The sequence below is a fragment of the Crinia signifera genome, chromosome 3 (genome assembly GCF_055691185.1).
Source record: "Crinia signifera chromosome 3, ASM5569118v1, whole genome shotgun sequence".
In the NCBI taxonomy this organism is placed as follows: Eukaryota; Metazoa; Chordata; class Amphibia; order Anura; family Myobatrachidae; genus Crinia; species Crinia signifera.
This window is the reverse complement of record NC_139219.1, coordinates 209,593,544-209,620,600: the sequence shown is the minus strand read 5'-3', so window position 1 is coordinate 209,620,600 and position 27,057 is coordinate 209,593,544. Positions and strand designations below refer to the sequence as shown.

General features: G+C 40.9%; 1 protein-coding gene across 3 annotated transcripts in view; it reads left to right on the top strand.

The window, feature by feature from the left end:
- Nucleotides 1–24,695, top strand: part of MCPH1 (microcephalin 1) — a 352,972-nt gene extending 328,277 nt beyond the window's left edge. For 2 of the 3 annotated variants that reach the window (XM_083177354.1, XM_083177355.1), the window contains exons 13-14: nucleotides 100–337; nucleotides 24,436–24,695. In XM_083177354.1, coding sequence (XP_083033480.1) covers nucleotides 100–337; nucleotides 24,436–24,491 — 294 coding nt within the window. In that variant the 3' untranslated portion in view covers nucleotides 24,492–24,695. Of the gene's footprint in view, nucleotides 1–99; nucleotides 338–24,435 lie in introns of those variants that run through there. The other variant, XR_014471760.1, reaches the window with a different exon arrangement.
- Nucleotides 24,696–27,057: the final 2,362 nt, after the last annotated feature.

The following is a 27,057-nucleotide window of genomic DNA, read 5'->3' as shown; positions in this document are numbered from 1 at the left end:
CAATTGTTTTCGTTTTTTACTTTATTCTACAGTAATGTGACAAGTGAGTACTTTTTGTCTGTCCTGAAACACTAAATTGTATTGATTTTCATTCAACAGATTTGCAGATTGCAACGCCATCTATCAGCAGGAGAGTATCAGCAGGATTTACTCTCTACCATCCCTGCCTTGTTCATATCTCCAAGTAGCCAGCCTCCTTGCCACAGTCTCTGCGAAATTGTGCAACTATGTGGAGGAAAGGTGAGCAAGACCCTGCGCCAGGCCAAGATCTGCATCGGGCTGTTCACTGGAAAAAAGCCCCCAGATATGCAGTGTGTCTCAGAAAAATGGCTGCTCGGTAAGTGAATAAAATATTTTGTGAGAAATAAAAAATATATAAATGGGTTGAAAACCTCCCCCCCCCCCTGCCAAATATACGTGTGTGTGTGTGTGTGTGTGTGTGTGTGTGTGTGTGTGTGTGTAGATAAATACATATATATATATATATATATATATATATCCCTATAGATTGTAAGCTTGCAGCAAGGCCCTCTAACCTCCAAGTCTGTCTGTTGTTACCCAGTTTGTTTTATCACTGTTTACTATTGTAAAGCGCAACGGAATCTGCTGCGCTATATAAGAAACTGTAAATGAATAAATATATATATATTTTATTGCAGTATATCTGACTGTCGTACAGTAGGCTCATGAGTTTAGGGCAAAATGAATACTAGTCGAATTACACATTTTCATACTTTATATAAGCACCAAGGCCGGTTCAAAGTTGTAAGGGGGGATATGCATTGCAGGATAGCTCCGGGATCCAGAGAAGGGGTCTCCACCCTATAAGGCAGGAGCAGCATCACAGTCAGGCCATCAAACAGCGTAGCCGACCAAAAAACTAGAGATGTGCCAGGAAATGGAGCTGCTGGCTGTGCTGATGTCCTCAGACGGGAAGCGGTCATCTATTAGAATGAACTTAGGTCTACAGTCATTAGGTCGACCCCACTAGGTCGACTGGCAGGAAGGTCGACCTGACTTAAGGTCGACATGGGCCAAGGTCGACATGACTTAAGGTCGAATTTGCATAAAGGTCGACATGAGGAAGGTCGACTGGTCATAAGGTCGACATGGGGTTTTTCACTGTTTTTTGAGCCGACATGTGCCGACAGGCGGTTTTTCATGCCCTACCATCCACTAGGGTGTGGAGGAGGTTATTAAAGCTGTGGCGAGCGAAGCGAGCCACCGTGCCCGAAGCATTGCGAGCGTCCGATTCTCATTGCCAACTGTGTCCATGTCGACTGTGTCGACATTCGGATCAAAAAACAGTGAAAAACCCATGTCGACCTTATGACCAGTCGACCTTCCTCATGTCGACCTTTATGCAAATTCGACCTTAAGTCATGCCGACCTTGGCCCATGTCAACCTTAAGTCAGGTCGACCTTCCTGCCAGTCGACCTAGTGGAGTCGACCTAATGACTGTAGACCTAAGTTCATTCTGATAGATGTACCGATTCCCCTCAGACATGCACCCTCACTATGCATGGTATAAGGTTTTGGAGAGGGAAAGTAGGAGCAGCTGTGGTAAGTGAGAGTGGGTGTTTGTGTGCCATGGGCTAGTGCCAACACCTCCCTCTACCTCCTCCAGCCATCACCCCTCTTTGGTGTCCAATGAACTCCATCCGGCCACTTACCTTTCAAACATTAGTATCAGCCCTTACTACCATGCCAGAAAAAAGGGAGAGGAGTGTATTCTGGTTGAGGTCATGCTCCACCAGAGTACACAGTACCCGGCGCTCAATAAAAGATTATTATAATAACCGGAGAGTGTTCTATATTAATAGGTTCTCTACCAGCTGCTGCACGCATCAGGTGAGTTCACCTGGACTCACAGAAAAAAGAGGACACAGAGTTTGCACAATATGATGTTAGTGCGCTGCTGGGGAGATGTATGCTGATTATATCTGCTGAGAAGAGATAAACTCGGACACACTGCTTTAAATTATAACATTTTTATATCAATGGGTTAAAATGCAGAAAATACAATACATACAATTTAAGAAAAAGAAAAAGGAAAAAATATAAAGCAATAATAATAAGCAATAAACTATTAACAGGAGACCCCCACTGAATCTAAACCTTTGTCCATATGGAATAATTATTTTTATATATATATATTTTTTTATATATATAATTATCTTTTATCTGCTTTTTATTTTATTATTGCTTTATATTTTTTCCTTTTCCTTTTCCTTTTTCTTTTTCTTAAATTGTATGTATTGCAGTGGTTCCCAAACTGTGTGCCGTGGCTCCCTGGGGTGCCTCGGGACACATGCAGGGGTGCCCTTGGTTGGTGGTCCAGGACCAACTCAAATTTTAAATGGTTAGTTATTAATGAGCAAAACCAGTGCTGGTGGCTGCCAATCATAAAATGTGTACAAACAGAAGCAAATCCTGCCCTTTACCACATAACTGACCCTAAGAATTGCATATAAACCCAATCTAAATTTTATTTTTTTGGCCTAGGGGTGCCGTGAAAAAATTCTGATACTCTAGGGTGCCGTGATTCAAAAAAGATTGGGAACCCCTGATGTATTGTATTTTCTGCATTTTAACCCATTGATATAAAATTTGTATAATTTAAAGCAGTGTGTCCGAGTTTATCTCTTCTCAGCAGATATAATCAGCATATATCTCCCCAGCAGCGCACTAACATCATATTGTGCACTTTCTACCATGCCGCCTTATTACCCCATTCCTCATTCACTACCTCAACTACACTCCTGTTATTAATTTCCCTATTCACTGCCTCATTTACAATCCAATCATTCCCTCAAATCCCTACTCCCTACAATTTACCACCATGTACTATTGTACTGTACCTACTCCTGTCACATGCTGTCTTCATTACTTCTCACTCTCCTGTCACGTGCTGTCTTCATTACTTCTCACTCTCCTGTCACATGCTGTCTTCATTACTTCTCACTCTCCTGTCACGTGCGGTCTTCATTACCTCATTACCTCTCACTTTTAGTTCATGTTTTCCACTCTTTCAAGATCAAATGTGTGAAAATGGGTAATGTAAATAAGGGCACACAAGACGGTGCACACAGCGTCACCAGTTATATGTGGGGAACATGCGAGTTCACTAGTAATATGTGGGGAACATGCAGGGTCACTAGTCATATGTGGGGGACACATAGGGTCACTGGTTATATGTAGGGAACATGCGGTGTCACTAGCTATATGTGGGGAACACATGGGGTCACTAGTTATATGTGGAGAACACACGGGGTCACTAGCTATATATGGGGTAACACACAGGGTCACTAGCCATATGTAGGGTAACACACGGGGTCACTAGTTATATGTGGGGAACACACAGGGTCACTAGCCCATATGTGGGGGGAACACACAGGGTCACTAGCTATATGTGGGGGAACAAAAGGGGTCACTTGCTATATGTGTGGTAACACACACGGTCACTAGCTATTCACACAGGGTCACTAGTTATATGTGGGAAACACACAGGGTCACTAGCTATATGTGGGAAACACACGGGTCACTATTTATATGTGGGGGAACACACAGGGTCACTAGCTGTATGTGGGGGAACACACAGGGTCACTAGCTATATGTGGGGGAACACACAGGGTCACTAGCTATATGTGGGGGAACACACAGGGTCACTAGCTATATGTGGGGGAACACACAGGGTCACTAGCTATATGTGGGGGAACACACAGGGTCACTAGCTATATGTGGGGGAACACACGGGGTCACTAGCTATATGTGGGAAACATTCGGGTTCACTAGCTATATGTGGGAAACACACGGGGTCACTAGCTATATGTGGGAAACACACGGGGTCACTAGCTATATGTGGGAAACACACGGGTCACTAGCTATATGTGGGAAACACACAGGGTCACTAGTTATATATGGGAAACACATGGGGTCACTAGCTATATGTGGGGTAACACACACGGTCACTAGCTATATGTGGGAAACGCACGGGGTCACTAGTTACATAGAAACATAGAATTTGACGGCAGATAAAAACCATTTGGCCCATCTAGTCTGCCCCTATTTTTACCCTTCAGGTAAACTCAACCCTTTTTAATCCTTATTTCTTTGTAAGGATATTCAAATGCCTATCCCAAGCATGTTTAAATTGTTCTACTGTCTTAGCCTCTACCACCTCTGATGGGAGGCTATTCCACTTATCCACTACCCTTTCTGTGAAGTAATTCTTTCTAACATTTCCCCTGAACCTACCTCCCTCCAGTTTCAGTGCATGTCCTCGTGTTTTATTACTTGTTTTCCTTTGAAGAAAATTTTTCCACCTGTACCTTGTTAAAACCCTTGATATATTTGAAGATTTCTATCATGTCCCCCCCCCCCCCCGTCTCTGCTCCAAACTATACATGTTAAGATCTTTTAGTCTATCCAGGTAAGTTTTGTGATGTAGGCCATGAACCATTTTAGTTGCCCTTCTTTGTACACTCTCCAATGTATTTATATCCTTCTGAAGATATGGTCTCCAGAACTGGACACAGTATTCCAGATGAGGTCGTACCAATGAACTGCACCTGTATCTAGTGACTGGTTGAATAAATCTGTTAATGGCGCTACCAACACATCTTTTAGTTCTTTTAGTATCCTTGGATGCACTCCGTCTGGCCCCATTGATTTATCCACTTTCAGTCTTGAAAGTTCTGTTAGGACTTTCTCCCTAGTAAATGTACCTCCATCTACCTTATTTTTATGAATGTCCTTGCAACTTAACTGTGGTCCCTTCCCTTCTCCTTCTATAGTGAATACAGAGCAAAAGTAATTATTTAGATGATCTGCAATTGCCTTGTCTCCCTCCACCAAATTCTCAGTGTTTAAAGCCATTTTAGTGACATCAAGCAATAGGCTCCTGTCCAAATCCTTCCCCTGGCCTAGTGGCCTTTAGATGACCCCAGTACGAATAATGTCCTTCTCCCCCATTTCTATGGTCACCCAAAGGGCCTCAGTTTTTTCTTCAATGTTTTGTATTAAAGTAGCATTTATGCTTTTCTTTACATACATTGCTACCCCTCCTCCGATTCTTCCCATTCTGTCCTTCCTAAATAAATTGTATCCTGGTATAGCTATGTCCCAGCCATGGTTCTCATTACACCATGTCTCTGTGATAGCCACAATGTCTAGGTCATCCCTTGTCATTATTGCGATTAGATCAGGAATTTTGTCTCCTAGGCTTCTAGCATTTGCACACATAGTTTTAAAAATGTTGCCTGTGCATCTGTTATTCCTAGCCATGTTCATACAGTACAAATCGAAATCTAAAGTTGAAATTACCTGTTTGATGATGTTGTTCAATGTCTGTTTTTATTTTTTTACTGTTCAGAAAAGCTGCAGGTCACTAATTCTAAGAATATAGTGAGTCTGTTCAGGTCAGGCTACACCTGAACACTAACGGCCAAATGGTCAAAGGAGATAATTTGCACTGTGTTTGAGTAGACATCAGGCAGAATGCAACACTAAGTTATATGTGAGAAACACACAGGGTCACTAGTTATTTGTGGGAAACACACAGGGTCACTAGCTATATATGGGAAACACATGGGGTCACTAGCTATATGTGGGGTAACACACACGGTCACTAGTTATATGTGGGGGAACACACAGCGTCACTAGCTATATATGGAGAACACACAGGGTCACTAGTTATATGTGGGAAACACACGGGGTCACTAGTTATATGTGGGAAACACACGGTCACTAGTTATATGTGGGAAACACACGGGGTCACTAGCTATATGTGGGAAACACACGGGGTCACTAGCTACATGTGGGGGAACACACAGGGTCACTAGCTACATGTGGGGGAACACAAAGGGTCACTAGTTATATGTGGGGGAACACACAGGGTCACTAAGTTATATGTGGGGAAACACACAGGGTCACTAGTTATATGTGGTGGAACGGATTCAGTATTGAATCCCGGCGGTCGGGATCCCGGCGTTCAGAATCCCGACGCCGGAATCCCGACAGCCGAAATGCCGACAAGGGGGGGACGTGGATCGCTCCCCCCTTGCGGGCTCGCTGCGCTCGCCACGCAGCGGGCCCGGTGCCTCGCTACGCTCGGCACACTAATTTATTCTCCCTCCAGGGGTGTCATGGACACCCCAGGAGGGAGAAAGTGTCGGCATTTCGGCGGTCGGGATTCCGGCGTCGGGATTCTGAACGCCGGGATCCCGACCGCCGGGATCTTAACTGCATCCCGGTGGAACACACGGGGTCACTAGATATATGTGGGGGAACACACGGGGTCACTAGCTATGTGGGGGAACACACGGGGTCACTAGCTATATGTGGGAAACACACACGGTCACTAGCTATATGTAGGAAACACACAGGATCACTAGCTATATGTGGGAAACACACGGGGTCTCTAGCTATATGTGGGAAACACACGGCTTCACTAGTTATATTTGGGGGAACACACAGGGTCACTAGCTATATGTGGGGGAACACACAGGGTCACTAGTTATATGTGGGAAACACACGGGGTCACTAGCTACATGTGGGAAACACACAGGGGTCACTAGCTACATGTGGGAAACACACAGGGGTCACTAGTTATATGTGGGGGAACACACAGGGTCACTTATAAAAAAAGGGGTGTGGAGATCCACTCGTGGGCGCTCCCTATGGTTCGGAAAGTGGGAGAGGGGTGAAATGGAAAAAATAAAGGGGAAGTAAGATACTTTCCTTTGTCTTCCTCTCCTGAGTAGGCTAATTTCTCCTGTAGATGTTTCTAGGGTTAGGATATTCCAGATTCCAAATGTGTCTCGGTGATCATATGGAAAGGGTGAAAAAAATCAGAGAAATCCACAATGAGAAGTATCCCTGGTGTAAAGGGTAGGTTTGTAATAATGTCACTTCGAGCTACGGTGGCGTACCGAACTCACTTGTGACAACAGGGATACAGGTGTGTCAAGGTATCTTTGGATCGATAAATGGGATTGCGTACCCGTACTCACGTGGTAGAATGAGGATCAAAGCGCATCAAGGTTTCTTTAAATGTCCGTTTTTAATGGAAAAAGTTAAAACATCAATACAAATAAAAGAAGGTATAAAGTGGAAGGTGAGGTGCCTTACCAAGTAATAGTTGGGTGAAGTCAAACCGGATAACATACGCCCAAGTTCTCACAGGTTAGCTTAACTCACCTTCACAGCTTTTCTGCCTTCTGGGGGTACACTAGATCTGGGCCAACATGTTTCGAGATAATGCTATCTCTTCTTCAGGATCCAGACTAGTGTAATCCATGTGGCTCTATATAAGTGCTGTGGCACTTCCTGTTCCGGGTTACGTGACACCGGAAGTGAACAAACTGCATTTATCTGAATAGAGCATCAAGGTATCTAAAATGACAGTGCAAGGTCCCCCTTGCTAGTGTTCCGTTTTATATCTCAAAACGAGATGTATTTATGATGCACTGTGTGTCTAAAATACTGTCTGTATGCGGTAATAGGAAGCTAAAACATCGTGGCCGGAAGTTCCGCGACGGAGCGCGTCCTCTGTACACCCGGAAGTTCAGTGATTCCAGGTGACTTCAATGGGAGGCGGAAGTGCCGTGATCGGGTGTTCTGCGGCCAGAAGTCCGTCTCTCTAGGTTTCTCCCTCGTACACCCGGAAGTCCTGTTCTGGTCATTCCTTCACAGCTTCACTGGGTGGAGGAAATGATGTCATCAGGAGTAGAGTCGTGTGTCTAATTTCACATGATGCTGCGCTGTCCTGCGCTGTCCTGAAGTACAAATTTGATAATGAATGATATGAAGAAACAGGGAGAATGATGAAAAAGGTGGAGATATAGATGGATGGTGGTGAAGAAGGGTATATAGAAACTGAGTGAACAGGAATGAAAATCGTGATAGAAAATGGATAAAGTGGATGGGCATAAAATTGAATTAAATCAGCAGGGAAAATAAAAAAAAAAAAAAAAAAAAAAAATTAATAAAATAAAAAATATATAAAAATAAATAAAGATAAAAATAAAGAAACAAATAAAAATAACAATACATATAAATAAAAAAAAAAAAAAAATGGCCCAATAGAACTAAATTGAATATTAAAAACAAACATGACCTCAAAACTGATAAAGTAAAATAAGAAGAGAAATAAATAAAAAAAATGAAAAATCTATAAAAATAAAAAAATAAATAAAAAAATAAATAAAAAAAAAAAAAAAAAATAAAAAAAAAAAAAAATATGAAATAGAATAAAAAATGGAAATGAACGATAAGGGAATGTGGAATGGAAAAATGACATGCCTAAGAGGGAGGATCTACAGAGGGTAATGGGGGAATAGATGAGAATGAAAAAGTGTGGGTAGAAGTGGGAGGCCCAACAAAGGATGTTAAGATGAAAGCGGAGGGAAAAATGGAAGTGAAGATGCTGTAAGTAATGGTGTGAAGGATGAGAAGGGAGAGATAAAGTGGTGATCAGAGGAACCATTTTAATTCGAAATCTTGGTTTAGGCCTGATGGTATGAGGGTTTTGAATTTGTATATGAGCTTCATTTCAGCTCTGGCTAGATTGACTTCTTGGTTCCTATTTTTCCAGCTGTTATTGATTTTTTGAATCCCGATAAATCTCTTTATATGGTTGACGGAGCAGTTGTGTGTAGTTTTGAAGTGGTTGGAAAGACTATGAGTGGATAAACCTTTTTTGATGTTTCTCAGGTGTTCTGCGATCCTTACTTTTAGGGGTCTGGTTGTCCTACCGATGTAAAATAGTCCACAGGTGCACTCGATTGTGTATATCACATTGGATGTTTCACAGGTGATAAATTCCTCTATTTTCTTTTTATTGTTATTGATGGTAATCTCAGTGTATTTGGATGTTTCTGTTTTTATATTCCTGCATCCAATGCACATTGCACACCGGTGGAATCCTTTAGTTTGTATTCTGGTTCTTTTTTCTTCTGGTAGGCAACTTTTGACTAGGTGGTCCTTTAAGTTTTTGGATTTTCTGTAGACGAATTTAGGTTTGGGAGGGAGGATATTTTTGAGGATGGGGTCTTGCTGTAAGATGTGCCAATTCTTTTTGAAGATGTTTTCTACTGTTTTGTGATTGTAATCATATCTAGAGAAGAAGGCGAATTTGAAGTGTTCATTGTTCTCTTTGTTCTTCAATTTATTCTGTAGGATGATGTTCCTGTCCTTTTTGTTAACTTCTTCTATTACTTCCTCCAGGTTGTTATCTTTGTATCCTTTCGCCTTAAACTCTTCCTTCATGGTTTTCGCTTGTGAGAGAAATGTTTCGGTGTTACTGCAATTACGTTTGAGACGTAAAAATTGGCTTTTGGGAACGCTCTTGAGCCAAGGTGCGTGATGTTGACTGTTAATGGGTATGTAAGTATTGGCATCTGTTGGTTTGTGGTATGTTTTGGTTTGTAAGGTATTATTATCGATGTAAATAGTGAGGTCCAAAAAATTTATGGTATCCTTACTGAGTTGGAATGAAAATATGATGTTTTTGTTATTTTGATTGAGGGATTCTGTGAAGTCCTTCAGTTCTTGTTCCTCTCCTTCCCATATTATTAGCACATCATCGATGTATCTTTGCCATTTTTGTAATTTGGTGCTCCAGATGTTGTTATTGTAAATGGTGGTTTCCTCCCAGTACGCCATAAACAGATTGGCGTAACTGGGAGCAAATTTTGTCCCCATTGCGGTTCCTCTAGTTTGTAAATAATAATTGCCCTCAAAATAGAAAAAATTATTGTAAAGAATGAATGAAATGGAATCAGAAATGAAAGCTTTCGTGGATGGTGAGTGATCGGTTTTTTCCAGGTAATATTTTATTGCTTGGAGGCCATCTTCATGTGCTATACATGTGTATAGGGCGGTCACGTCTCCGGTCCCTAGTATTTTTTGATCATTCCAGGTTTCGTTTTGGAGTTGTCTCAGTAGGTCTCCAGTATCTTTAAGATATGCATGGTTCTGTTTTACTATTGGTTGCAAAAATGAATCAATCAAAGCTGAAAGATTGGAGGTTAACGAGTTAGTACCCGCTATAATGGGTCTTCCTGGCGGGTTTTTCTTGTCCTTATGGACTTTGGGAAGAATGTATATAGTTGGAGTGGTATCTTCCTCGATGTTAATAAAGTCGTATTCTCTTTTGTTGATACCTCCACTATGCAGATGTTTATCAATAAGTTTTTTGAATTCCCCTTTTATTCTTGTGGTGGGGTCCTGATTAAGTTTTTTATAGGTGCTTTGATCGTTGAGATGTTTGTATACTTCTGTTGTGTATTGGTCTTTATTCATTATTGCGATTCCACCACCCTTATCACAAGGTTTGATTATTATTCCTTTCTCTTTTTCCAGAGTTTTTACCGCATCTCTTTCTTTTCTTGTCAAGTTGTGTTTGATTTTCTTCTGTTTATCGTTTATCTCTTCTATTTCTTTGATGATTATTTTGCTGAATGTTTCAATGAAATTCCCTTTGATAAAGGTGGGGTAAAACTTGGATTTCTTCTTCAAGGTGGTATGTGGAGCTTCTTCTTCAATTTGTTGATTAGTCATATTGTCTGGGGGTTCCACGGTGGAAAGAATTTGATCTTTTGCTTCCAAATCCTTTTTCACAAAATATTTCTTTAAAGTGATCTGTCTAATAAACTTATGTACGTCAATAAATTTCTCAAAAGGATCCGACGTTGAAGTAGGGGCGTACTTAAGTCCTTTGCATAATAAATCTTCTTCTGTCTTAGAAAGATGTCTGTTGCTCAAATTGAATATCATAGAGGAAGCAGTGGTGGTTTCATCTGTGGTTTCTGGTATCTGAGTGAGGGCCTTCCTCTTTTGGGTTCTCTTTCTGTTCTTGTAGTTTTTCTTGGAAAGTTTGCCCCCTCTTTTTCCCCGTGTTGTGCGGAGTTTTATTTGAAGATGAGCTTTCTTCTTTTTCTTTTTTCTTCCTCCGTCCTTTTTGTCTTTACCTCCAGTCTCGTCCTTTGTTCTAAAAAAGGATGTCTGGTGGGATTGGTGGATTTTTGAAGGAAGGTTTCTATATTGGTGTAACTAGGACCAGGAATTGCTTCATTTATTGATCTGCGTCTTATTGTGGATATCATATTTTCTGATGGCGATCTCTCCTTTCTTGAATTCCTTTTTCTGGAACTGGGTGAGTTCCTCCTGTTTTCTCTTCCAGTGTATCGGGATTCGATGTTTCTTTCTTGGTGTGTAGATGGATTGAGCTTGTTCCTTTGGTTTTTCTTTGGGGAAGGTCTTTCTTTTATGGTGTCGTTGCGAGAGTATTCGCCAAAGTAGGGTTTTCTATTGGGGGCTGGATATTCTCTATGATGTAGTCTTCTATTTCTATGAGTAGCTTGAGATGATGATTCGTACTTGTTTCTTTGTGGGATATGGTTTTGATGTCTCCTCCAGTCTTGATAATTTTGATATTTTTTGTCCAGTTTTTCTGGGGTGTATCTTCTATGGATGTGTAGTGAAGATTTGTACGGTGTTCTCCGTGAGGCTTCTCTCCATGTAGCCCTTCCCTGTGTAAAATCTTCGTTGTTTCTTGTTTTACTGATATGTCTGGCTTGTTTGTATCTTTCTTCCCGGTTTTCATACTTGGGGGTATGGGTTTTAATTGTTTTCTTTCTATGTTTCTCCTTTATATCTAGCTTTTGGGGAGGACCAAATTTGTAATAGACATAATCCCTTTGAAGTTTCTTCTGTTTCTTTACTGTAAGTTGTTTGTTGTTTTTGTCTATCCTATCTATGATGTTTTTTTCCAAGTTAGGAAAGGTCTCCATGTTTGAAAAAGGTTCAATGAGTGTTTGTAGGAGATCCACTCTTTCTGAAGTTTCTTTGAGTTTCTTCCTTTGTTCTTTTAGGACTAATTCCATGAGGGAGAAGGAACAAGTATTTAGAATGATATTCCATTCTTTGGTGAAATCTTCCGATTGGTCTTGAAATGATGGGCTCTTCTTCATGCGTAAGCCTTTGGGGATGATGTGTTCGGCCATATATTTCTTTCATGTTTTCTTTCACTAGCCAGTCTCCCAATTTGAACATGGCTAGTTTTAATTTTTCATTGGTCATTTCTGTATCTTCTTCATTATGTGTGATCCTGAATACTTCTTCTGTATCTTCTTTTCTTTTTTCCCTATGTCCGAACATGATATCGCTCGAACCCTGCTATCTGGGAGACAGAAACTTGAGTAATACAGGGAGTGAGAAGGGTAACGTGGCGCTATCTGAAGGGATCTGCCTGATGGATCTCTCGAGGTGTATCCCAATTTCACCTCAAAGTAAAGACAATTATAAAAAAAGGGGTGTGGAGATCCACTCGTGGGCGCTCCCTATGGTTCGGAAAGTGGGAGAGGGGTGAAATGGAAAAAATAAAGGGGAAGTAAGATACTTCCCTTTGTCTTCCTCTCCTGAGTAGGCTAATTTCTCCTGTAGATGTTTCTAGGGTTAGGATATTCCAGATTCCAAATGTGTCTCGGTGATCATATGGAAAGGGTGAAAAAAATCAGAGAAATCCACAATGAGAAGTATCCCTGGTGTAAAGGGTAGGTTTGTAATAATGTCACTTCGAGCTACGGTGGCGTACCGAACTCACTTGTGACAACAGGGATACAGGTGTGTCAAGGTATCTTTGGATCGATAAATGGGATTGCGTACCCGTACTCACGTGGTAGAATGAGGATCAAAGCGCATCAAGGTTTCTTTAAATGTCCGTTTTTAATGGAAAAAGTTAAAACATCAATACAAATAAAAGAAGGTATAAAGTGGAAGGTGAGGTGCCTTACCAAGTAATAGTTGGGTGAAGTCAAACCGGATAACATACGCCCAAGTTCTCACAGGTTAGCTTAACTCACCTTCACAGCTTTTCTGCCTTCTGGGGGTACACTAGATCTGGGCCAACATGTTTCGAGATAACGCTATCTCTTCTTCAGGATCCAGACTAGTGTAATCCATGTGGCTCTATATAAGTGCTGTGGCACTTCCTGTTCCGGGTTACGTGACACCGGAAGTGAACAAACTGCATTTATCTGAATAGAGCATCAAGGTATCTAAAATGACAGTGCAAGGTCCCCCTTGCTAGTGTTCCGTTTTATATCTCAAAACGAGATGTATTTATGATGCACTGTGTGTCTAAAATACTGTCTGTATGCGGTAATAGGAAGCTAAAACATCGTGGCCGGAAGTTCCGCGACGGAGCGCGTCCTCTGTACACCCGGAAGTTCAGTGATTCCAGGTGACTTCAATGGGAGGCGGAAGTGCCGTGATCGGGTGTTCTGCGGCCAGAAGTCCGTCTCTCTAGGTTTCTCCCTCGTACACCCGGAAGTCCTGTTCTGGTCATTCCTTCACAGCTTCACTGGGTGGAGGAAATGATGTCATCAGGAGTAGAGTCGTGTGTCTAATTTCACATGATGCTGCGCTGTCCTGCGCTGTCCTGAAGTACAAATTTGATAATGAATGATATGAAGAAACAGGGAGAATGATGAAAAAGGTGGAGATATAGATGGATGGTGGTGAAGAAGGGTATATAGAAACTGAGTGAACAGGAATGAAAATCGTGATAGAAAATTCTTTCCACCGTGGAACCCCCAGACAATATGACTAATCAACAAATTGAAGAAGAAGCTCCACATACCACCTTGAAGAAGAAATCCAAGTTTTACCCCACCTTTATCAAAGGGAATTTCATTGAAACATTCAGCAAAATAATCATCAAAGAAATAGAAGAGATAAACGATAAACAGAAGAAAATCAAACACAACTTGACAAGAAAAGAAAGAGATGCGGTAAAAACTCTGGAAAAAGAGAAAGGAATAATAATCAAACCTTGTGATAAGGGTGGTGGAATCGCAATAATGAATAAAGACCAATACACAACAGAAGTATACAAACATCTCAACGATCAAAGCACCTATAAAAAACTTAATCAGGACCCCACCACAAGAATAAAAGGGGAATTCAAAAAACTTATTGATAAACATCTGCATAGTGGAGGTATCAACAAAAGAGAATACGACTTTATTAACATCGAGGAAGATACCACTCCAACTATATACATTCTTCCCAAAGTCCATAAGGACAAGAAAAACCCGCCAGGAAGACCCATTATAGCGGGTACTAACTCGTTAACCTCCAATCTTTCAGCTTTGATTGATTCATTTTTGCAACCAATAGTAAAACAGAACCATGCATATCTTAAAGATACTGGAGACCTACTGAGACAACTCCAAAACGAAACCTGGAATGATCAAAAAATACTAGGGACCGGAGACGTGACCGCCCTATACACATGTATAGCACATGAAGATGGCCTCCAAACAATAAAATATTACCTGGAAAAAACCGATCACTCACCATCCACTAAAGCTTTCATTTCTGATTCCATTTCATTCATTCTTTACAATAATTTTTTCTATTTTGAGGGCAATTATTATTTACAAACTAGAGGAACCGCAATGGGGACAAAATTTGCTCCCAGTTACGCCAATCTGTTTATGGCGTACTGGGAGGAAACCACCATTTACAATAACAACATCTGGAGCACCAAATTACAAAAATGGCAAAGATACATCGATGATGTGCTAATAATATGGGAAGGAGAGGAACAAGAACTGAAGGACTTCACAGAATCCCTCAATCAAAATAACAAAAACATCATATTTTCATTCCAACTCAGTAAGGATACCATAAATTTTTTGGACCTCACTATTTACATCGATAATAATACCTTACAAACCAAAACATACCACAAACCAACAGATGCCAATACTTACATACCCATTAACAGTCAACATCACGCACCTTGGCTCAAGAGCGTTCCCAAAAGCCAATTTTTACGTCTCAAACGTAATTGCAGTAACACCGAAACATTTCTCTCACAAGCGAAAACCATGAAGGAAGAGTTTAAGGCGAAAGGATACAAAGATAACAACCTGGAGGAAGTAATAGAAGAAGTTAACAAAAAGGACAGGAACATCATCCTACAGAATAAATTGAAGAACAAAGAGAACAATGAACACTTCAAATTCGCCTTCTTCTCTAGATATGATTACAATCACAAAACAGTAGAAAACATCTTCAAAAAGAATTGGCACATCTTACAGCAAGACCCCATCCTCAAAAATATCCTCCCTCCCAAACCTAAATTCGTCTACAGAAAATCCAAAAACTTAAAGGACCACCTAGTCAAAAGTTGCCTACCAGAAGAAAAAAGAACCAGAATACAAACTAAAGGATTCCACCGGTGTGCAATGTGCATTGGATGCAGGAATATAAAAACAGAAACATCCAAATACACTGAGATTACCATCAATAACAATAAAAAGAAAATAGAGGAATTTATCACCTGTGAAACATCCAATGTGATATACACAATCGAGTGCACCTGTGGACTATTTTACATCGGTAGGACAACCAGACCCCTAAAAGTAAGGATCGCAGAACACCTGAGAAACATCAAAAAAGGTTTATCCACTCATAGTCTTTCCAACCACTTCAAAACTACACACAACTGCTCCGTCAACCATATAAAGAGATTTATCGGGATTCAAAAAATCAATAACAGCTGGAAAAATAGGAACCAAGAAGTCAATCTAGCCAGAGCTGAAATGAAGCTCATATACAAATTCAAAACCCTCATACCATCAGGCCTAAACCAAGATTTCGAATTAAAATGGTTCCTCTGATCACCACTTTATCTCTCCCTTCTCATCCTTCACACCATTACTTACAGCATCTTCACTTCCATTTTTCCCTCCGCTTTCATCTTAACATCCTTTGTTGGGCCTCCCACTTCTACCCACACTTTTTCATTCTCATCTATTCCCCCATCACCCTCTGTAGATCCTCCCTCTTAGGCATGTCATTTTTCCATTCCACATTCCCTTATCGTTCATTTCCATTTTTTATTCTATTTCATATTTTTTTTTTTTTTTATTTTTTTTTTTTTTTTTTTTATTTTTTTTTTTATTTATTTTTTTATTTTTATAGATTTTTCATTTTTTTTATTTATTTCTCTTCTTATTTTACTTTATCAGTTTTGATGTCATGTTTGTTTTTAATATTCAATTTAGTTCTATTGGGCCATTTTTTTTTTTTTTTTTTTTTTTTTATTTATATTTATTGTTATTTTTATTTGTTTCTTTATTTTTATCTTTATTTATTTTTATATATTTTTTATTTTATTAATTTTTTTTTTTTTTTTTTTTTTTTTATTTTCCCTGCTGATTTAATTCAATTTTATGCCCATCCACTTTATCCATTTTCTATCACGATTTTCATTCCTGTTCACTCAGTTTCTATATACCCTTCTTCACCACCATCCATCTATATCTCCACCTTTTTCATCATTCTCCCTGTTTCTTCATATCATTCATTATCAAATTTGTACTTCAGGACAGCGCAGGACAGCGCAGCATCATGTGAAATTAGACACACGACTCTACTCCTGATGACATCATTTCCTCCACCCAGTGAAGCTGTGAAGGAATGACCAGAACAGGACTTCCGGGTGTACGAGGGAGAAACCTAGAGAGACGGACTTCTGGCCGCAGAACACCCGATCACGGCACTTCCGCCTCCCATTGAAGTCACCTGGAATCACTGAACTTCCGGGTGTACAGAGGACGCGCTCCGTCGCGGAACTTCCGGCCACGATGTTTTAGCTTCCTATTACCGCATACAGACAGTATTTTAGACACACAGTGCATCATAAATACATCTCGTTTTGAGATATAAAACGGAACACTAGCAAGGGGGACCTTGCACTGTCATTTTAGATACCTTGATGCTCTATTCAGATAAATGCAGTTTGTTCACTTCCGGTGTCACGTAACCCGGAACAGGAAGTGCCACAGCACTTATATAGAGCCACATGGATTACACTAGTCTGGATCCTGAAGAAGAGATAGCATTATCTCGAAACATGTTGGCCCAGATCTAGTGTACCCCCAGAAGGCAGAAAAGCTGTGAAGGTGAGTTAAGCTAACCTGTGAGAACTTGGGCGTATGTTATCCGGTTTGACTTCACCCAACTATTACTTGGTAAGGCACCTCACCTTCCACTTTATACCTTCTTTTATTTGTATTGATGTTTTAACTTTTTCCATTAAAAACGGACATTTAAAGAAACCTTGATGCGCTTTGATCCTCATTCTACCACGTGAGTACGGGTACGCAATCCCATTTATCGATCCAAAGATACCTTGACACACCTGTATCCCTGTTGTCACAAGTGAGTTCGGTACGCCACCGTAGCTCGAAGTGACATTATTACAAACCTACCCTTTACACCAGGGATACTTCTCATTGTGGATTTCTCTGATTTTTTTCACCCTTTCCATATGATCACCGAGACACATTTGGAATCTGGAATATCCTAACCCTAGAAACATCTACAGGAGAAATTAGCCTACTCAGGAGAGGAAGACAAAGGGAAGTATCTTACTTCCCCTTTATTTTTTCCATTTCACCCCTCTCCCACTTTCCGAACCATAGGGAGCGCCCACGAGTGGATCTCCACACCCCTTTTTTTATAATTGTCTTTACTTTGAGGTGAAATTGGGATACACCTCGAGAGATCCATCAGGCAGATCCCTTCAGATAGCGCCACGTTACCCATCTCACTCCCTGTATTACACAGGGTCACTAGCTATATGTGGGGGAACACACAGGGTCACTAGTTATATGTGGGAAACACACAGGGTCACTAGTTATATATGGGGAACACACAGGGTCACTAACTATATGTGGGGGAACACACAGGGTCACTAGTTATATGTGGGAAACACACAGGGTCACTAGCTACATGTGGGAAACACACGGGGGGCACTAATTATATATGGGGAACACACAGGGTCACTAGCTACATGTGGGAAACACACGGGTCACTAGTTATATGTGGGAAACACACGGGGTCACTAGTTATATGTGGTGAACACACAGGGTCACTAGCAATATGTGGTGAACACACAAAGGGCCTGATGTATCAAGCTTCAAAAAGTGATAAACAACCAGCCAATCAGCTCCTACCTGCCATGTTACAGGCTGGGTTTGAAAAATGACAGGTAGGAGCTGATTGTCTGGTTGTTTATCACTCTTCACGTTATCACTTTTTGAAGCTTGATACATCTGGACCAAAGTCACTAGTTATATATGGGAAACACACAGGATCACTAGGTGTATACGAGGAACACACAGGGTCACTAGTTATATGTGGGAAACACACGGGGTCAATAGCTATATGTGGGAAACACAAGGAGTCAATAGCTATATGTTGGGTAACACACAGGGTCATTAGTTATATATAAGAAACACACGGGGTCACTAGTTATATATGGGAAACACACGGGGTCACTAGTTATAGAAGGAGGCAGCACAGGTTTACTAGTTATATACAATGAAATAACAACAGACAAACAGCAAGTGGCAGTTACTACAGAGAACTTGATGACAAACAAATAACTTGTTATATATAATAAAAATTACTACAGTGTTAGTGGTCTATATACTAAGCCTTGGTGAGTGAGAGAAAGTGGATGAAGATAAAGTACTGTACCATCCAAATAGCCCCTTAATGTCATTTTCCATAAAGCCTGTAATATGGCAGTTAGGAGCGGATTGGCTGGTACTTTATCTGTCCACTTTATCTTTCTGCAAGGCTTAGAACATAGAACCATTAGACACAAACATACCAGATGAGGATATAACAATAAAAAGGGAATGTTTGAGAGAGAGAGATAGATTGTGAGAATAGGTGACACTCGTGGTAGTCTATAGATGTACAGTGTATATGACCTGAACAATTTGAGGGGAATTCATACGGATGGCGGATAGGATGCCGGCGACCAGAATACCGATGCTGGCGTCCCGAATAAGAGAATGCTAACAGGAGTCCGTATCGTATACTTACCTTCCCCCAGCCCTCCTCTAATCCTTTCTCCCCGCATCCTACTCTAACACCCCCCCCCCAACCCTAACCCTCCTTGCTAGTGCCTCACCTTAACCCTTGCACCCACCAGCTCCAACACTAACACTAACCCGCTCTGTATACTTATGATCCGGATGCCGGCAGTTGGCAGTCCTGTGTCGGTATCCACATCATTTTCGGCTTTCTGGTACTGTTGTCCTGGAGCTAGTCCCATCCCAGCAACTTTTATATACTGTGGTGCACCAACACCACCACTCCTGGCGCTAAAAAAAAAATTCAGAAAAAAATATTGTAATGATATATCTAACTAAATATAGAAAGTAATGAAAAAAACACCAGTCAACACACCACAATTTATTGACCATTGCAACAAGTCTTAATGACCAAATGGCTGCATGCTGTTGCCCCTCCCACAACGACATCAGCATCCCTTGGTCCCTGTGTCTTTCTTTTCAATAGTTACCACCAGACCAGCATACATTGTATTTAACTGCTGGAATGGTGCTGTAGGTGTGTTTACTTTTCCAAATAGACTAAAGCTGGCCATACATCAGAAAGATCGATCTTAAGATCGATTGCACTCACGATTGTGTACAATTTCCCTTGAAATCCCCGGCAGTCCTTGGTGGTTTTTGGACACACAATCTACTCACAATTCATCATACAATCAGTCATACAATCCATCTGCTGCATGATTGTGCACACAAGATGTGCACACAATCTGCATACAATCCATCATACAATCAGTCATACAATCCATCTTATGATGGATTGTATGATTGTGTACACAAGATGTGCACACAATCTGCATACAATCCATCTTACAATCATTGAGATTGTATGATTGGGTACAATATCTTTCTGATGTATGGCCACCTTAACAAGGTCACACTTAACTCTTAATTCTTTTTTTGAGGGACTAGTAATGTGACTTGTGCTCTGTATGGAGGTGAATACATGTAGAACACATGGACATATAAATCTAATTAGGCGAATGAAAAATGATTCCCAAACTTTCCTTAAAATAAAAGGTTGTAAATTATAACAATGAGAATCTGGCACAAAAAGAATATTGTTAGACTGAACTTAAGCCATCACAGCTTTGCAAGCGCTAGTGGAGTGATGACTTGAAAGAATGAACGGCATTTTAAGGTCATCTGCTAAGTAAAAATACTGGAGAGAAGCAGGGGTATTAAATGTGCTTAGAGAGGCCATTAACAAGCTTGGCACTTCGTTATCTGACAAGAGTAGGAATGATACTCTGAGATCTGATAATTACAGTTATATTTACATATACAGTACACTATTTAATCTAGAGACCCACAATTCTATAAGGAGAGTCATCTAATCGGGGAAGAAAATAAGGATTGTTGTGCTCAGTGACATACAGTACACATCAGTTACATATATGGATGTGGCCACACAGGGCATGCTGCAAGTGACAGGAGAGAAGCTTTGCAGACACCACCATCTCTAAACTTTCCAGGTGAGCAGAATGTTTGCTGAGGCGGAGCTATTCAGCCAGGCAATTCTGCCAGAAGACAATTGAACCTTTTGGCATATACCAGAAGTGCCAGATTGTGAATACGGCCCTGCCTATGTATAGAGATCAGTGTAATGCATACATTTTGGTATTGTAACCAGATTGTAGAAGGTGGCTCTAAACAACTATTTTGCATAGGGCCCCCTGGGGTCTTATCCAATGGGCCTGATTCAGATGTGTAAGTAGTTGCTGTGGCACTTCCTCATCTTTGCAGCCACTGCTATGCCAGTTAAGTTAGCCGCTGCTTAACCACTACGTAAGGAGGAGCAACATTATCCCCTTGCGGGCTCACTTCACTCGCCACTCTTTGAGCTTGGTGGCTCGCTCCGCTTCACTCAGAACCAGGCTGGTGGTGTGGACCCACCCTCACGGCTCGCCATACAGTACGTAAATTCCATAGCGTAAGCTGTGGCCGCAAAGATGAGGTAGTGCCGTTATTGTTCTTCAAAGCAGCAGTGCTAGCTCTGTATGGTTATGCAGCAGGAGGTGACCGTTGCAAGCAGATGCCTCCGGCGGCAGTAGTGATCCATCCTGCATCCTAAAAGCCAATACACACACTGGGCGATTTTGAGCTGAAAGCCGCTCAAAACATCAAGTTTGAGTGGCTTTCAGCTAAAAGCCGCCGAGTGTGTCCGGCCCGACGATGAGTGGTGATGCGCACTCCCGCATAATCGCTGGGAAAGCCGCTTATCTGCTTGTATTACCAGAAGATGAGCAGCTTTGTGGACGGCTTTGCATAGCGCTGCTCTATGAAAAGTCGTCCACCCCCCACTGATAGCGCTTTGTGTATGCACTGAGCGGCTTTCCCCCAGCAATGGCAGCGGTTATCGATGTCCATACACGCTGGGAAAAATCGCCCAGTGTGTATGGACCTTCAGACACAGCAGCAGATCACACACTCAGGATAAGGCAGCTTATGGCACCCATGTGGATGTGCAAGCCACCAGTTGTAGAGGCCATGGCATTTCTGGTAAACCACAGAGCTTCCTGGCCACTGCCATCTCCCTAAATGGTGGTGGTACGCCTCCATTTGGAGAAAAGGAAGCCGGTTGCCATCCCCTCCCCCAGGCGTTGACAGTCTGATGCCATAGTGCTTCAGTTGTCATGGGTGCCGGGCGGGATCCCGACACTCATTTACCCAACATCGGGATCCCGACTGTTAAAACTCCGACAGACGGGTTCCTGACGGCCACCGGCTATTCTACCTCCCCTTGTGCACAGAATGGGTCCAGTACATGCGCAAAGTGTTGATAGCCAGTGAAATGCAACACCCATTATTCAATGGGATTTTTTGGGCCAGTTACCACTAACTGGTTTCTCCTTCATCGGTATATGTTCTATAGCAATTATTTGCTCTCTCCTAGTTATATTGAGCTTTACAAATAAATCATTATTCCAGTTTTTTAAAAATCGTCCTGTATTGTGCACAAATTCATAACATTAAATGTAATAAAACTTGAGCCAAACACATCAATGAGTTTAAAAAAGATTTTTATAGTATAAAGATCAGAGAGAAAAAGGTATAAAAGAAAGGGGCACAGTTGATCAAATTATATGATCTTGAGGAATGTTGGAGTATATAACGGTTTGTTCCCTGGGTGCTCTTTATTTGCAAAGATCATAAAGCTAATGTAATGCAGCCTTGTACTGCATCCAGGAAAATCTATATATTTACCTTTTATGACAATTCTGTTTTATTACATGGCATGCATTAAGTACTATTATGTTATCTAACAGTTGACATTTTTGAATAATGTAAGAACAAACTGGCATTGCTAGGATATGCGCTGCTTAATTATTTTTTTTGTCTTTGACTTTGCAATCCCCTAACACAGAAACTTTTCTTTGTCTAGATTTTTGGAAATCATGATCATTAGATATAATAACAAACAAATTCTGGGTTGTTCTTGTCCTGCAATGTGTATTAACTCTTTGAGTGCTAACATTGAGAGATCCTCAAAATATCTGCTGTAAATGCCAGGGTCTCTCACAGCGACTCACAGCGAATGTTCTTTTAGTACAAATAAATACAAATACAGCCAAGTCAATTAATTGAAGTTTAGTTAAATTTTGCACCCCAAAAATGAACAGTCGCTGTGAGCGATGCTGGTATTTTTAGCGGATATTTTGCACATCTCTCACAGTACTGTTGGCACTCAGAGTTTAGACTGATAAGGATGTGTCCGACTCTTCCATAGCACTGCAGGGGTCAAAATGAATGAAAATATTTAAATGCACTGCTGCTGCTGAGGTTGGAACAGACATGACAACACAATCATAGAAACATAGAATTTGATGCAAATATTTTTTTTTTCCTTTTGGCCACCTTAACCCTAAAGGTGCCCATACACTAGTAATATTTATCTTCAGATCTGGCTGGTTGGAACAAAAACATGGTTATGGATGAGTGACAGTTTGTCAGTTTTCCAGCATTTCCAAGCAAATGGTCAACTGTCATTTGCTCTCATCTATAACCATGTTTTTGTTCCAACCAGACAGATCTGCAGATAAATCTGCGTGTGTATGGCCACCTTTATAGAAACAAAGCATTTACAACATCTGCTTTAGTTGTGTCATCAAGCTCTGCCACTGATAACCAAAACAAGAAAATGTTACCCACCAGTAATGGGGGCACTCTAAAATATTATGCAGAATCATACATGATGAAATGTAACTGGTACCTAAATTTGCACCTTGAATAAAGATAGCTAATATTATCCTGGTGCCAACTATTAAATGAACCTTGCACATCCACTTCTGAGTTGACACTACTTAATACTCCAGTGCCATAGTTATTAATCAACCTCTCCCCTTTCTTCTATGACTCCAGTACCTAAATAAGAAGGAAAGCTTGTGGCATTAACGGGTTATTGCATTAGATTTATTGGATTACCGTATTCATTGATTAGACTACTATGGCAGTGGGTAGTTATAACTTTTTTCATTTTGTTGTTGACATCACACAATTTACACAATGCAGTAGCTTCTGTAATAGATTATACGCACATGGGCACGGCATCTGTTCAGTGTTGGAATAGTTTAGGGGCAACCCACCATCTTTGTTAGTGCTGTACAATACCCTAGAGTGATAGCAAGGGGGGAATGCCATGGTGCCACACCCAGCAAATGCAGATGCCCTAAATTGACAGTAGAGTGAACATTATTTATTAACAGTTGATTATATAGCATACTCCGTTGTTCTTTACAATAGGACATAGTGATACAACAAACTGGGTATTTACAGACAGTCAAAGGTATGAGGGCCCTGCTCGCAAGCTTACAATCTATATATAACAAGTACACAGTGCCGTATATAATGCATTTACCAGATCCATTCAGGAACGTATAGAGGAACGCAGGCGTCCAGTGGGAGCACACTACTTGTACATACAGTGTTGGCAGTGTACTATACTCACTGGCTCTATCCATGTAGCGGTATAGTGGTATGGTGCAATCTAAAAGGTCACTGGCACCTGTAATGCTGCCTCAAATATGGTAAAGGAGACTCTCAGAGGAAAGTCCTTTTAGTTTGGAGGACGGAGTGTAATAATCACAGGGCGAGTTGTACTAAGCACCAAAAAGTGATAAAGTGGAGAGTGATAAAATACCAGCCATTCAGCTCCTAACTGCCATGTTACAGGCTGGGTTTGAAAAATGAGATGAACTGATTTGGTTGGTCATTTATCACTCTTCATTTTATCACTTTTCAAGCTTAGTACATCTGAGAAACTTTAGTTGTTTTACAGTGGAACCATTAACTCATCTACCAAGTATGCTAGAGGTAAGCCAAGTTGATCTGAACAAAAAGGGGCATTTAAAAAAAAAAAAAAACACGTTTTATTTTAGACTGAGCTATGCGTATAATATGCATGCCGAGACGCTTAAGTGACAATTGTTCTCAATCATTTTCTTGAGTGATATTTTTAATTAAAGGGTTGTATTTTGTGTTTTCTAGATTCTGTGACGCACTACAAGCTGCACCCTCTAGAAGACTACCTCGTGGAGCAGTGAGATTGCATATGACAACAGCCGCTGTTGAACTGGACGTGGAACATGCTTTGACCAAAAGAAACTGCTGCTTTAATAATTGACAGCTATAAAATGAATTATTTTTTTTTATATGCGTACAGAGCTTTCGTTGTGTAACTTGTTGTAAATTAGGAACAACATTTTAACTGGATGTAAATTATTTTTTTTACTAATAAAATACATACATAGACGGGAGATTGTTTCCATATTTTGTATGATGAATTGCTGTTCTGTTAATATGTCCATGGGGAAGGATCCTATCCATTTAATAGAAGTCTACAAGTACTGCTTTCATGTGCAAAACTACATGGATTCTGTCTTCCAAAATAATTTCAAGCAATTTCAAGCAATTTATATATTAAGATATTATGTCACATGAACAAATCTGAAAGTAATAAAATAGATACATATGGCATTTTCCAAACATTAACGAATAAGTATTCTAAACAAAAATACCACTGCCGGAGTTCACAAAGATCATTATAATTCTTAAGGTAAAACTCTGGCTCATGATTGCCATGTAACTGGCTCTACTGAAATAGTGACCACTCCTGTATCAAAGATTCTCATTTGAAATATTATTATTGCTGGGCTTACATTGAGCAATCATCTGTCCGATGGACCAGATAGCCCAGATAATTGTACAATGTATTGCAGCATATGACTGCAGATGACCGCATGACGATATCATCCTGAATTCCTGAAATATTTAATCATTGGTTAGCCAGGACATAAGAAATCTTTTTTTCTAAAATGGGTGCACCTTAAATATTAGTAACCTGGGCGAAGGAAGAACTTGCAGAACGCCTGGACTACATTATTTTTCTGCTGTGCCGGGGTTTGTTGCCTCGGAATCAGTGTGATCATCAGACATTACCTTTTATGCATCTAGCAATGCGGACTCCGCTCTTGTAACCTCATCTTTCTAGCATCTATGGTAGGAGAGATTGAGGTTGTCACCTGCGGTTCCTACAGAGACTCATATGAGCAGTAGGAGATGATGGCATTTTATGTTTGTTAATACAGCGGGTCACTATGGACAGTGAGACACCCTAAGTATTATGTTTGTATCTGCAGAGGAACAGGTCACTGGCTAGAGTTGGCTCAACACTGTATTTAGGTGCAAAATTAGCACTAACTCATAGCAAGAAGGAAGACACCTGATTTCATTGTAAAACCTACAATGCCCAGATGGTTGGGGTTTGCGCATGTGCATTTCTGGATTGGCTTGATGGACACTTCTTGTTTGCTCCCTTGAAAAAGAAGGGTATACAAATTAAACAATTCCTAAACCCTTCCTCCAATTTGGATGTAAAAACCATCATAGTGAAGCTGATTGCATACTCATTACATACTGTGACAAGGATCACAAACAGAGGGTCTCAGAACACGACTTATTGGTTATTCTAAACAGCAGGTTACAGCATAGCAGGTTGAATTCATATGTAGTCGGTATTACAGGCAGTAGCATACAAGCTCACTAAGCATAGCAGGCACTTGAAAAGCTCTAATGGTCTCTATGCTATAAAACCCCCGGCCTATCACTCGGGTAGATACAGTATTCCACCATCGAGAGCAAGGTGACTCTGCCCTGGAAACCCTTATATCAGGACATCCCAGGTGCTGCTGATTACACCTGGAATTCTGCTACTGCTACCAAAACCTGGTCTGGATCCTCCACATTACGTTCATGTGGGGAATGTTGGCTCTGCCACAATACCTGGAACTTAATTATGTTTGTGCTTGTGTACAATTATATATGCTACATTTAGTGGTGCGACAGCTCTGTCGGGCCCCAGTAACGAAAGGAAGTGTGGACAATATGGGAGGGTGTGGTCACTACCCCCTCATGTGAATGAAAGTTGGCATATGCTCTGCACAGGTGAGGGGTGTGCCCGTGGCAGGGGTTCGACATCCCCCCCCCCCCCCCCACCTCTCGCAGGTCACACAGGGAGAGAGGACTGGCTGCTGCAGCTGACATTCTCTCCTGTTAGCACACACAGTATCTGCTCTGCTGGGGAGAGAGGCTGCTGCAGCAGTCAGTCTTCTTTCTGAACGACGGGTCACGGACTAACAGATAGATGGTGTGAGGGTAAGGGGCAGCAGGACCCCTCAACAGGGTAAATAGTACCAATTCCCCTGCCTCTTCTCTACACCACTGGCTACATTAAAACCTTTCTTTAATATTTATAGTACTTAAAAACGACAATTCACTTTTGAAATGTTGCTACTAGTAGTTTATCTGCACAAAATGGTCATAGAACACCTCTTAATGTCTTATATCAACTTTAGGCAATAAATCAGAGTATGATAAGAGACAGCCACAGAGTAATAGCCTGTACAATATATATATATATATACACCCCTTCACTCTAGAATTAAACTCACCAGGTCCTTTATGGAAAAAAGGATAATGCTCTTGTCTGCAGAGGCTAATGTGTAAATCTGACAATGAAAGATACTACTGTACAATAAATATATTACAGTTCATAGCCCCTATTTATCACTTTCAAACATTAGCAATAATTGTTTAAACTCTTCTCCACTG